The sequence below is a fragment of the Podarcis raffonei genome, chromosome 7 (assembly GCF_027172205.1).
Source record: "Podarcis raffonei isolate rPodRaf1 chromosome 7, rPodRaf1.pri, whole genome shotgun sequence".
Classification (NCBI taxonomy): domain Eukaryota; kingdom Metazoa; phylum Chordata; class Lepidosauria; order Squamata; family Lacertidae; genus Podarcis; species Podarcis raffonei.
In genome coordinates this window covers 86768458-86782977 of record NC_070608.1, presented here as the reverse complement: position 1 = coordinate 86782977, position 14520 = coordinate 86768458, and the positions used below count along the sequence as shown (strand labels likewise).

The window sequence follows — 14520 nt, the reverse complement described above, 5'->3', positions numbered from 1 at the left end:
GAGCTGGGACACGGCAACGGGAGCTTACCCCGTCATGGGTATTCAAACTGCCGACCTTCTGATCGGCAAGCCCAATAGGCTCAGTGGTTTAGACCACAGCGCCACCTTGACCCAATAACAGAAAAATGTGACAAAAGATGTAATGTCTATTTAGAAAATGGAAGCAGGATTCCAGACACAAGCACATACCACAAGCAACAATCCTACTTTCCAGCTTCTTCCAGCCCCCCGTAAGAAAGAAAAAAGCCAATGTGCTTGAAGTCTACCACATCACAGCATTAAGGGCATATAATAATCTGAAGACTGAATTAAACAATACTGAACTATCCAGTAGTTATCATACATGCTAACTTGGTTCAGTTGGAACCCCAAATATTTCATACTATGGAAACAAGCCTTTTGCTCATCAATTCCCCTACCCCTGCCTTCTCACATGGTCCTCTTCAATTACAGTGGTACCTCGGGTTATAGACGCTTCAGGTTACAGACACTGCTAACCCAGAAATAGTACCTCAGGTTAAGAACTTTGCTTCAGGATGAGAACAGAAATTGTGCTCCGGTGGCACGGCAGCAGTAGGAGGCCCCATTAGCTAAAGTGGTGCTTCAGGTTAAGAACAGTTTCAAGTTAAGAACGGACCTCCAGAACGAATTAAGTTCTTAACCCGAGGTACCACTGTACTGTAGTTGCTGCCCTTTCAGTACAAACTGCAAGCTATTTTGTCAAAACTGGCAATTAATTGCATGTGCTCTCCAGATCAGGACTGCAAACCACAATTTGAAGATGGTTCACAATCCTGGTCTGGAGGGCAAGCATAAACCACTGTACCCACCTCAAATCCATGTGTTTTAATCAGAATATAAAACAAATTCCGCATGGCTGTGATTGGGCAGCTGCTTCTCCCTCTTCCGCACCCAAATACAGGTGTTGTATGTGAGGGGAAAGGGTCCACGCCTCCAAACCTTTCTAGGCCTCACACACTCCCTCGGTCAGGCCAACTCATTGCTGAAAGGAACCATTAGGCTGCTTTTCTACATTTCCACTTCACTGCTCCCTGCCAATTGCAGCCACTGCAGTTGCTGCCAAGTTTGTTCTCCAGCCTTCCCACCAGTCCTGCTTGATCCAGCTGAACTCCGCAACTGTAGGAGCTACTGACCAGGCTCTGAGCTCCTAGCTGGATGACAGGTTTCCCTGCTCTCCATCTCCTCTGCCTTCAAACAGAGGAGACCTAAACGTGCCAGTACACTCACAATGGAGCAGCACCTCACCATAGACAACAAGCAAGAGATAATCATCCAATGCAGGGGCTCTCAGACTTTTCCCTGAGCCACCCGTGGAGAATCAAAATTTGCTTGCATCACACTGAAAATAAATAAATATATATATATATATATATATATATATATATATATATATATGGAATGAGCAAACTTCTATGCCCCACAAATAACCCAGAGATGCATTTTAAATAAAAGGGCACATTCTACTCATGTAAAAACATGCTGATTCCAGGACCGTCCGCGGGCCGGATTAAGGCGGCGATTGGGCCAGATCTGGCCCCTGGGCCTTACTTTGCCTGCCTATGATCTATTGTGTCAAGGGAAAGGCTCATCCCTCATCAATGCTTCTCTTGCTAGTGATCCCTGGACAGCTCTCATCTCCAGATCCACCACAGTTCGTCACATCTGAAGAGACAGCTGCTGCAGGGCTAAGGAAGAGACATGTTTCCAAACACTGCGACTCAATAATTAGGAGCAGGCAATTACTGGATCAAATGTGTGGAGGAAGGAACCTCATTTGCAATCGTACCCAGGATCAACCAGCAAAAAGCCAAGTTTGCTGCTCACATGCCTGTCTGACTCGTAAGGTTTTGGCACATGGATAAAAAGCAGCTGTACCCTCCCTATCCCAGCCTTATCATCCCAAGCAGGACGCGAGTGGCGCTGTGGTCTAAACCACTGAGCCTCTTGGGCTTGCCGACTGGAAGGTCAGCAGTTTGAATCCATGCAACGGGGTGAGCTCCCATTGCTGTCCCAGCTCCTGCCAATTTAGAAGTTCGAAATCACACCAGTGCAAGTAGATAAATAGGTACTGGTGCAGCGGGAAGGTAAGAGGCATTTCTGTGCGCTCTGGCTTCCATCACTGTGTCCCGTTGCGCCAAAAGCTGTTTAGTCATGCTGGCCACATGAGCCAAAAAGCTATCTGCAGACAAACGCTGGCTCCTTCAGCCTGAAAGTGGGATGAGCGCCACACCCCATAGTTGCCTTTCACTGGACTTAACCATCCAGGGGGCTTTTACCTTTACCTTACCTTTACCATCCCAAGCACTCCATCACTCCACAAATTATTCTCCCTAGTTCAGCTCAGATATAAGAAGTGTAAAGCACCACCACCCAACTTTATATGTGATTGAGACAGATGTGTGAATAAACAAATGTAGCTGTTTTGTATCATCTAGTTGGGCACTCTAAAAACCCTATTAAAATAAAAGCAGAATATCCTTCCATTGTGGCTATATTAACTAACTGTGTAAAATGAAGAATTAAGAAATCCCAGTTGCTCATTAGCCCCAGAATGTTCGATCACAGCAACTGCTGCCCCAATCATGTGCAGTTTTACTTACCTGACGTGCAAGCACAGTTTTAATGCAGAGATAACACTCTCCAAGAACTGCTTAGTGAGTCTCTCAAATACTCTAAGGCAATGTAAACTGGGTTAGGGCTGGTCACTTGGAGATAGACATCTTTGTGAGACAATTATGAGGACTACATATACCTCCTAGCAGGATGTGCAGAGCTTGTCTGAGGCCTGGGACAGAAGTCTTGCTCTTGGCATGACAGGATAATTGCAGCATGCCCTTGGCGGGGGCTCCTGAGCAGCTTAGCCCTCCAAGGCCTGGGGCAAATGTACCTGGCTGTCCACAACCACCCCTTCTAGCCTCAGAAGCAAACACTCCTTTCAGAACCATCAGGTATAAACAGGCTTTCCCTCCTTTCATTCTTAGGAGTGGCTCCAACAGAATTAAAGCACTTAGCAAAGAGCAATAATATAAAACCTATCAACAGGGCCCCAGTGTATTCTAAACAAAGTTTCATTTAAGCCTTTCCCCTTAACAGCATGGCAACATCTCAGAAAGATAAGATAATACAGTGGAACCTTGGTTCTCAAACCACTCCGTTCCCGAATGTTTCGGCTCCCAGACATTGGCAATCCGGAAGTAAGTGTTCCAGTTTTCGAAAGTTCCTTGGAACCTGAACGTCCAACAGGGCTTCCAATCTGCAAAAAGCCTAGATGTCAGCCAACCAGAAGCCGCGTTTCAGAATTCGAACGTTTCAGAAGTCAAACATCATTCTGGAACGGATTGCATTTGACTTCCGAGGTTCCACTGTAATTTATTTCATCAAACGCTACTAGTGACTTAGGCCCAATGTATAGACAGTCAAAAGCTTTGTTTTTGTTGACAATATCATCAGTATTTTGAAAATATTATTGTGACTATTATTAATACTCAGTTTGCACCAACTAGGGTAACTCACAGAAGAAATATTTTACATCTGACAAGGATGAGAGGCTCTTTTCTGCTTGCAGAAATTTACATTTTTACTGAAGGGGCCAGTAGTGAAATATGCACTTTTAATATAGAAGTCTTATCTATTTCAGTCCTCAACTGTGTGTGTGGTAGAAGTTCAACACAGAGAGGCAGAAAGACTCTTGTGCCATTTTTTCCACTTGTTGATGATCACTGCAAGTATTCTGCAGCCATTGATGTCTGTTTATAATAGGCTGAAGAGATGATACTCTTCAAATGTTAAAGGATGTAATATGATAAGACAGGTCAGTCTGTGTTAACTCCTACACTTGACCCCTTTATCTGCGTTAACCCCCAACAGCACTACGGATAAGGCATTTTCATGGTGTACAGGACATATAAATCAGGATGGATAAAAATTGCTGGTGTTTTTTTTAGAAAAATCAAAAAACCAGATTTTATTTATTTAAATCAGATTTTTAAAATAAAATGCTTTTGGAGGAAAAATCTTTCTAGAGATAGTTTTCTATTTAAGTTATAGTCCAAACGCTAATTCATCAGGAAATAAGGATTTCTTTTAAGTTTTTCATTTGTGCTAAAACTCTAAGTCTAAGTTGGGGTTTTTTGTTAAATCGTTTAACCACACCAGTCAACAAACATGAATACATATGCTATAATGTTATTGCTTTAGTTAAATAAAAGGTTTAAACTGTTATTAAGGAAATGATTATTTTTCTCCTTCCAATAAAGTACAGTGGTACCTCGGGTTACAGACACTTCTGGTTACAGACACTTCAGGTTACAGTCTTTTTAACCCAGAAATAGTACCTTGGGTTAAGAACTTTGCTTCAGGATAAGAACAGAAATCGCGCGGCAGTGGTGCGAGGCCCCATTAGCTAAAGTGGTCTTCAGATTAAGAACAGTTTCAGGTTAAGAACAGACCTCCAGAACGAATTAAGTTCTTAACCTGAGGTACCACTGTACAGCAGAAAAATTGTCCAAATACAAACAGTTAACTTCTTAAACCTCACAATAATTTCATAGTTTTCTGTCTATGTATTTCTAATAGTATAACCAAATCAGTAATTTTTGATATAACTGTAAAAACTACTCTGAAAATTATTCCAAAAATGAAACCTTCATCTGGTTGTAAATATTAACATTATACCAGCAAGAATGAGTCTTTTTGTAAAAAAAAAAAAAAATTAAATCAAGTCTTACTGACTAGTGATTTAAATCAAATCCAACACACACACACACACAGAGAGAGAGAGAGAGAGAGAGAGAGAGAGAGGGCAGGTGTGATGCAGTGAATAGGGTGGTTGGCTTTTAAGTGGAAAGGTCTGGGTTCTAATCACTGCTGACCCATAAACCACATTAAGCCAGACGTTTTCTCCTCACCTAACCTACTTAATAATAATAATAATAATAATAATAATAATAATAATAATAATAATAATTTACTATTTATACCCCGCCCATCTGGCTGGGCCTCCCCAGCCACTCTGGGCGGCTTCCATAAAAACCAAAAATACAGTAAAATATCACACGTTAAAAACTTCCCTGAACAGGGCTGCCTTAAGATGTCTTCTGAATGTCAGGTAGTTGTTTATCGTTTTGACATCTGCTGGAAGGGCATTCCACAGGGCGGGCGCCACTACCGAGAAGGCCCTCTGCCTGGTTCCCTGTAGCTTTGCTTCTCGCAGTGAGGGAACCGCCAGAAGGCCCTCGGCGCTGGACCTCAGCATCTGGGCAGAATGATGGGGGTGGAGACGCTCCTTCAGGTATACTGGACCGAGGCCGTTTAGGGCTTTAAAGGTCAGCACCAACACTTTGAATTGTGCTCGGAACCGTACTGGGAGCCAATGTAGGTCTTTCCAGACCGGTGTTATATGGTCTCGGCGGCCGCCCCCAGTCACCAGTCTAGCTGCCGCATTCTGGATTAGTTGGAGTTTCCGAGTCACCTTCAAAGGTAGCCCCACGTAGAGTGCATTGCAGTAGTCCAAGCAGGAGATAACCAGAGCATGCACCACTCTGGCGAGACAGTCCGCAGGCAGATAGGGTCTCAGCCTATGTACCAGATGGAGCTGGTAAACAGCTGCCCTGGACACAGATTTGACCTGTGCCTCCATGGACAGCTGTGAGTCCAAAATGACTCCCAGGCTGCGCACCTGGTCCTTCAGGGGCACAGTTACCCCATTCAGGACCAGGGAATCCTCCACACCTGCCCACCTCCTGTCCCCCAAAAACAGTACTTCTGTCTTGTCAGGATTCAACCTCAATCTGTTAGCCGCCATCCATCCTCCAACCGCCTCCAGACACTCACACAGGACCTTCACCGCCCTCACTGGTTCTGATTTAAAAGAGAGGTAGAGCTGGGTATCATCCGCATACTGATGAACACCCAGCCCAAACCTCCTGATGATCTCTCCCAGCGGCTGCATGTAAATGTTGAAAAGCATGGGGGAGAGGACAGAACCCTGAGGCACCCCACAAGTGAGAGCCCAGGGGTCTGAACACTCATCCCCCACCACCACCTTCTGAACACGGCCCAGGAGGAAGGAGCGGAACCACTGTATGACAGTGCCTCCAGCTCCCAGCCCCTGAAGACGGTCCAGAAGGATGTTATGGTCGATGGTATCAAACGCCGCTGAGAGATCCAGCAGAACTAGGAAACAGCTCTCACCTTTGTCCCTAGCCTGCCGGAGATCATCAACCAGTGCGACCAAGGCAGTTTCAGTCCCATGATGAGGCCTGAATCCCGATTGGAAGGGATCCAAATGGTCTGCTTCTTCCAGGCGTGCCTGGAGTTGTTCGGCAACCGCTCGCTCAATCACCTTGCCCAAGAATGGAAGATTTGAGACTGGGCGATAGTTGGCCATCGTGGCCGCATCTAAAGATGGTTTTTTAAGAAGCGGTTTAATAACCGCCTCTTTCAGCGGGTCTGGGAAGGCTCCCTCACGGAGGGAAGCATTCACCACCCCACGAAGCCCATCGCCCAGTCCTTCCCGGCTAGCTTTTATAAGCCAGGATGGGCAAGGATCCAGGAGACAGGTGGTTGGTTTCCCTCGTCCAAGCAGCCTGTCCACATCCTCGGAGGTAACAGATTGGAATTGATCCCACTCGACTAGACAGAACTCTAGCACTCTCCCGCCCCGGCCCTGCTCCCACGATGGAGTCTACTTCTTCCCAAATCTGAGCGATTTTATCTGCAAAAAACTTTGCAAAATCATTGCAGGAGAACATGTGGCCCGTACTGGGCCCCGATGTTGCAGGTGGTTCCGCTAAATTGTGAACCACCTGAAAAAGTCTCCTGCTGCTGTTTTCTGCAGATGCAATAGAGGTGGTGAAGAAATTCTTCTTCACCGTCGCTATCGCCACTTGGTAGGCTCGACGTTGAGCTCTAACCTGTGTCCGGTCAGATTCGGAATGAGTTATCCGCCACCGGCGCTCTAGCCATCTCAACGATTGTTTCATTGCCCTCAGATCCGTGGAAAACCACGGGGCTGTCCGGGCTCCATGCAATCGGAGAGGGCGCTTCGGAGCCAAACAGTCAATAGCCCTGGTTAACTCCACATTCCAGCGGGCCACCAGGGAATCAGCTGAAAGGCCATCAACATGGGATAAAGCATCCCCTACCACTCTCTGGAAACCATTTGGATCCATTAAGTGGCGGGGGCGGACCATCCAAATCGGTCCCACCTCCCTGCAGAGGGGATGGGTCGCAGAGAAGTCCAGTTGCACCAGGAAGTGATCTGACCATGGCACTTCTTTCATTTCGCTTTTACTTAGTGTCAGATCACCAACATCCATAGAGGTAAACACCAGGTCCAAGGCATGTCCGTGGCTATGGGTTGGGCCAGACTTATTCAGGGACAGCCCCATGGAGGCCATGCTTTCCACGAAGTCCCGAGCGGCCCCTTGTAAGGTCGTGTCGGCATGGATGTTAAAATCCCCTAGGACGACCAAGCTAGGTGTCTCCAGGAGAACATCCGCCACGACCTGAAGCAGCTCGGGCAGGGAATCCTTGGTGCAGCGGGGAGGGCTGTAGTGAAGGTAAACGGGGAAAAGCCCCACATAGGTCACCCTGAACTAAGAAAGAAGTAAAATTTAAATAATAATTGTAACGATGGAAAAAAACCCAACCCCACTGTGTAGCTTTCTCCTACACATTACCAGAGAGTTCTTTCATCTTCTTCTGAGCTTAGTCTATTTTCAGATGAATGCAAGCATCAAAGCACACAACCTTCAAAAGATCACCTAGTCAATTGCTCTGCCCTTAAAAATAGGAACAAGTACAATAAAGTCATTTGGGACATGCATACATTTTATCTAATCGATTTCAAAAGCATCTAGAGATAAAGTATAATTTGATGGACTGTTCCAATGCACATCCATTAGCATCATTCTGAAGTTTTCTCTTCTTAAATGCGTGTTATCTTGAATATCCCAAGTTAATACACACAACCTGATAATTTAGTTTCATTGTTTTTAGAAATGAAAACTCTAAAGTTTACTGCTTCCGTCATTCTCCTAATTTGTAAATATATTGCTGAAAGAGAAAAACCGGATGTAATTGTGAACTTTTACTTCCTTTCCCTCAGATATAAACTTTTGTTAAGTTATCCAAGAATAGGACAAAACAGACCAAATGCAAATCAATCTGCAACTAAAAGCGCTTAAACAGTTCCTTACAGAACGGTCTCATTACACATAGGAAATAAATACTTGACATCTTTTTAGCATACATTTTATGGCTGCTCTCTATCCACATTCACAAAAGACAGCAAGAGAAGTCACCACCGGAAGTTAAACACCCCAGTTAAAAAACCTATAAAAAGCTTAACCTTTAACATAAATAGTCAGGTCACTATTTATATTCCACTTTGATATTTTCATCAAATTCTTAACTGTGTCCTAACTGAGACACCTCTGCTATAAAACTACTTATAATCTAGGCAAGTGAGGAATATTATTTCTATCATTATAAAGAAATGGGAATTCAACTTGCCAGTTTCCAGCAACGGGCTTAATATCACCTGCTGAACAGTTGCACCAAGGTCAAATCCACACCATTCATTTAAGGCTTCCCCTAAAGAATCCTGGAAACTGGTAGTTTACCTCTCAAAGCTACATCCACAAGCTACATATCCACATCACTAGTTAACAGGTTAAAAAGCAACAATCCTGACACTTCCCGAACTACAATATCTAAAACCATGCCTGTTGCAACACAGTAATCAGAGGCTTTTGCACTGCATTAATACTGAACATATCCTGGCACGACCCCTTATGCATGGTGCAAGACAGGGTCTTCTCTGTGGCAGCACTCCATTTGTGGAATTCTCTTCCCATGGAAGTATGTTTGTCCTCCTTGTTGACACACCTTTCAGCCTGAACACATATCAGTTTGCTCAGACTTTTGCAGGACAGAGGTTATTTGGAGTATCCAAGTTAATGTTGATTATTATTTTCTTGTCCGCTAGATTATAGAACTTACTTGGTTGATAAAGTATTTTTTGCTATGAAGTTTTTAGAAGTTAAAAGATTTTCCCTCCCTTTTTGTAATTAATTGTATTTGATTTGATTGGGACTGCCGACTACCCTGAGCCAGTATGGGAGAAAGGGTGGTATAGAAGCAAGACGAATGAACAAGTTCTTTCTGAACCAAGACTCCTCTCAGGAGTACAGGACATACCCAAAGGTAGTGAAGCTTTCCACACTTGACTCAAATTCCTGCCCACCTTTTGCTGCTTTGTAAAAGAAATACTGCTCTGCTGAACCCATAAATTATACTTCTAAGAATGTTTTCAACCAAACACAAGTCTGTACATGCACAAAACACTATCAAATCTTGATTCCCCCCCCCCCAAACACAGGGGAAGTGACAAAACAGTTCAGGAATAGACCAAATGAGAAGCTAAAACTAGTTTAGCCATACTTCTTCAAAGGAAGCAGTGAGTGATAGCTTTCTCTGACATTCTTTCACAAAGTTATACTAAATTGATCTACAACGATATACAATTTTAAAAGTGTATCTGTTAGTTCAGCAAAAAAGGAATTACAAGTCTCCTGTTTCTGCAATCAAGCCTGTGTGTGTGTGTACACCTTTGCCTCAGGGCCAAACTACACTGAGGCTAGTTCAAGTTACCAGAATCTTTTTCACAACTGTAAAGGGAGAGGAGAGGAAATCAAGTTCAGGACAGCAATGTGCAGGGAGGTGTGTTTAACCCTTTTCTCTTGATCTGCAGTCCTGAACAACCTATCATGACAAACCAATTTGATTTATACACAGCGGAATTCCCCCCCCCCCCCGGAATGTTTTCTGCACAGCTTTGTGATCTCATAGAGACTACTATTCCAATTCTCTCCCTCCTGGCACATTTACAGAGCAGCTTTTACTCAGAAGCAAATCCCACTGTACTCAATGGGGCTTTCACACAGATAGGTGTGAGCTTGTGGCACTTGTTTGGAGTGAATCAGACAATACTGGGTTGGGGGGGGAATACTTGTGGACCCCAGTTGGAGTATCAATTACTCAGCTTGGGGGGTGGTACAAAACATGTCACTTGCAGTACAAAACAAGTACAGAACTTTGGCATCAGATTGGAGGGGGTCCTAAATTTCAGGCTTCCCATTTAATAAAGCTATAGGTGTGTGCTGCACTGCGGCCTTAAGCATCCCAGGCTCTAAAAGGTAAAATACAGTTATTAAGCAAAGAATTTGCCCTGAAACTAGAGAAACATAAAGTTGCAAAGCTTACTGTAAATGTAGCTCATGTTTATCCACATGACATTCAAGTCACCAAGCACAAATTCAGTCACTTGAGTCTACTTAATACTGGTTCAAAATATGTAACACCACAGACGTTAGCTTGCTACACCAACCAAAAACCCCAGCATCTCTCTTACTGGGGAGAATGATAGGATCCTGTCTACAGTGCAATGAGACTGCTCACTTGATACCAATGACTGAGCAAAGAGCTTGAACACTTTTAGTTGAAAGTCTTTCCATTCCCCAAATAAATTTCAAGCATGCTACTGTTGTTGGTTTTTTACAAGAGTATTGCTCCTTGTTCTACCTTCTGTCCCTTGTCATCTCACTGGCTTATCTGTTCAGATGTTATAATGGCCCTGGACACAGGGCAAGCCCACCCATGAGGCGAGGTAGCCACGCACCTGCCACTGCTCACCTGGCACCTGGCAGAGGAGGAGGAGGAGACAGGGTGGGGAGGAGAGGGCCATTTATTTTCAATTTCACCTGTAGTGGCAAAAACCCAGCATTTCCCTCCTATTACCAGCTGCCCTGAGGGCCTAAAAAGGCTGCCTTTCACAGCCTCCTGCCCTCCAGTCCTTTTAACTGGAGAGGGAAATATCAGAAACTGGAGTCTCTTCTATATGGAAAAACTTGGCTCAACCCCACCATCCAAAATCAAGCCTGCCCTCTTCCTGATCCAAGCCCTCTACACACAGAGAGAGAAACTAATAGCACCTAAATATTGCTTAATGGTGTCGGTCAGGTGCCTTTCACTGTGTTCCTTTGGGTACCTGCTGAAGACCTTCCTATTTAGAAGCAAGACTACCCAGATGTTTAAGAAAACCTGCATGAGGAGTTTTGTTTTTTTCTATAGGGAAAAAAATCAGTCTCAATCTACTCTATTCTGGTTTCAAAACTTGCCCTGTGTTTTACAGTCATGGCTTTGTAACCGTAAAGAAGCCATGGCTTTCTTATTCCTCCTGTTCTTTGGTAGACCACTCTTGTTTTCCAATTCATTCTCACGCGCGCCTGCCCGCAGCCAAAGGAAAGGGAGCGGGGCGAGGGGTCGAGGGGTCAGGCAGGGAGCCCGGCACGTGCGGAGGGAAGGAAGGGAGGGAGAACTTCTGCCGGGCACCGCCAGCTCCGGCCGGGCTGAGAGGGACGGATCCGGCATCCGGGGGCCGCCAAAGCCCCCCCTCTCCCCACCGCCCGAGGGAGATGCCGCCGGCGGGACACCTGCGCGGGAGGGAGACGGAGACCTGCCGGGGCCGCTTCTGCCCGCCTTTCCCCGGCCAGCGCGGGACGAGCCAGAGGACGAGGCGGCGGCGGGGGCCGGGCGGGCGGGCAGGTGCGGCCCCGGCAGGTCCTTCCCGCTCCCTCCCTCCCTCCCTCCGGAGACACTCACGAATTTGCGGGACTTCCCCCCGCCGCCGCCGCCGCCTCCTCCGGGGTCTCCTCCAGGCACGGCCGTCGCGGGGGCCTCGTCGGCGGGGACCTTGCTCTTCTTCCTCTCGCGGCCGGTCCCGCGCGAGGGTCCCCCGCTGCCGCCACTGCCGCCCTCCATGGCGGGGCGCGAAGTCCGCGACCAGGACGGGGGCAGCTGGGCTCTCCTCCCCCGGCGCAGGCAGTCAGTCAGTCAGTCAGTCAAGGAGCGAGCGAGAGGCTCCTGACAGCAACGGAGCTCGACGCCCACCCGACGGGACCTCCCAACGGCCGGGCAGCCGCGCCTGCCGAGCTCCGCCTCAGCCGGGCTCCGCCCTCCGTCACAGTGGCTGCTCCGCGCGCCGGCCCGCCTCCCAGGAAACAGGGCCACGCCCACCGCGGCGGCGACGTCGCACGTGAGACGCAGCCACGCCCCCTCGCCTCCCCCGCCCAAAGCAGAGGGAGAGAAAGGCGGTTGGTCGGAAATCAGGAGAGCGCAGAGATAGGAAATGGGGTAGAAGGGGGCATGTGAGCTCGGAGAAACAACTTCCAAGATCCTTTCGGCGCTCTCTTTCTCTCTCTCCTTGCCGGCCAGTCGTTCTCTGCGACTTGGAGAAAGAGAAAGTGGCAACAAAGGTCCCAAAGGTGGAGGCGGAAATGTGGCTTAAAAAAAATATTACTATTATTAAATTTGTATACCGCCCTTCATCCAAAGATCACAGGGTGGTTTGCAGTATACTGTAAAAACACGCACACAAACACAAAAAACACATATATAGCATAACAATAACAAAAAACAAACTCCCCCGCCGGCACATTATTATAAAACAAAGAACTTTATTTGAATAAGCTTTCCTTCAGCTCCTAACACTCTCTCTGAACAACATTGCCTACTGTCTAATGTTGTTGCAGGCTGAGATTAGTTTATTTCCAGTCAAATATCTCCCATATACGAGACACTCTACAAGTTGCAGCAAAAGTCAAAATTGTTTCCACAAAACTCCTTGCCGAGTTGCATGCAGAAGCCTGGGGACTCTGTCAAGGCACGTAGGAAAGTTGCCATGTGTCCTCTTTTTCCAGGACACGCCCTCTTTTTCAGGAGTAAAATTTGAGAAAAATGCGTTTATTTGCTATCAATGGCCGTCATATTGTCCTCTTTTTTGCTCTTCAAAATACGGCAACCCTATCAGACATGCCCTTTAAAATGTTCTAAAACTTTTTTTTCACTCAAACTAAGATCTGAGTTAGGAGTAGAGGTTGGGAGCCGTTGCTGCCCATTCAAAGCTGCGCTATTGTATTGGGTTTTGGTTTTTTCCAGTCACCGTTTAAAGCATTTCCAAAACCATCCCTAAAATTGGGCATTTCGTCTTATCCTATTTTATAATAGATGCAGTTTTCCGCCTTCACAATATAAGAACAGAATTTCCCCCATCAAAAACGAAATGTGTATCTCTTTGAAGCCTATGGTGCCTCTACACTTTCTATCTCTAAGGTGGACATTTTTGGTAATGAGGCAGAACTTCCGCTGCTCTCCCTTCGGAAGCCACAGAGATAAGGAAAGGAAAGCGAGGCATTGCAGAAGAGATTTCCGGGTCCCGAGAGGAAAAACCCATTTTAAAACATGCCCAGGGGCCGAGGAAGCAGTTACCTGTAAAATTCAATAGAGAAAGCGGGTGGGGAGGGGAGTGTAGTGACACTGAGATAGAGCAGCAGCAGCAGCATGTCCATACCTAAACAAACAGCCGCAATAAAGGGCTGGAGTCTTGCTCTTTTTGTTTTTAACTCCTAAATCTAGCCCTGCTTGTGCAAATTCTAATGCCAGTAGAGTCCAATACAGCCTGGAGGAGCTGCAGCGGAGTGTTGCTTGTGGAAACTGTTGTGACGTGGGGTTTGTGATTTCAGCTCTCTTGACATAATATGCTGGAGACAGTTCTGTAGTAACACTTCTTATTTAAAGCAAACAAGACTGAGAACTGAGGAGGGGAGAGCTACATTTATAGGGACAGGGAACTAGCTAGAAAGGATACATTTTTGGAGGGAACAATATCAGGCAATCACAGTCCTGCCTTTTGGAGGAAACCAGTAAGACAGAGGATCCAAATACAGCAGCTTAAATGAACCAATAGTAGCTGTACCCTCTGGAACCAAAAGGCAGTTACTTTACAATAATGCAAATACAGACAATAATAATACAGATATAAAATCCTTTGACTCAATACACAACAGAAACAAAAGGCTGAGTCCGGCTGACAGAGTTAACATGCAACAAAGCCTCTTAATAGTCTAGGATAATACTGCAGATCAGACCGGTTTAGATTTCCAACCAAAGCTCCCCCACACAAAACCAACAGTTGCATCAAGTATGTATCAATTTCCTTAAATTGCCCCTATGGTTTAAACCTAGATGGCTTTAAATACTGCAGGCAGGATGTCGACAGGGTCTAGTTGGAGAGCCTGGGACCTTGCAGCTGTCCATCCATGCACAATTCAAGGCGTTTGTTATGATCCATAAAACTCTAAACTGCTGAAGAATAAGTTACCTGCCCATACGCTGAGATCTTCAAGTCAGGCCTTCCTCTCTGCCCCAGTAGCTCATAAGTGTTTGAAGGGAACTCAGAGGAGGGCCTCCTGATTAGGTGCCCAGACTCCAGCACTGCAAATTCTCTCCAAGATAATCCTCCACAGGAAGCCAAAAAACACCCTTTATTTAAAAGTCTTAAAAAATGAAATAGGATAGGCTTTTTTGTCTATTTAGTTGCCCTTATTTTTTCATAGCTGTGTTTTAATAAAAAAAATTAACTGGCTATTATTATCT

The 14520-nt window shown here is 45.9% G+C and overlaps 1 protein-coding gene across 3 annotated transcripts in view; it reads right to left on the bottom strand.

The window, feature by feature from the left end:
* The window catches only part of DIAPH1 (diaphanous related formin 1), an 81265-nt gene extending 69405 nt beyond the window's left edge, over window positions 1-11860 (bottom strand). For all 3 annotated transcript variants that reach the window (XM_053397341.1, XM_053397342.1, XM_053397343.1), the window contains exon 1: window positions 11689-11860. In XM_053397341.1, coding sequence (XP_053253316.1) covers window positions 11689-11847 — 159 coding nt within the window. In that variant the 5' untranslated portion in view covers window positions 11848-11860. The remainder of the gene's footprint in view (window positions 1-11688) is intronic.
* Window positions 11861-14520: the final 2660 nt, after the last annotated feature.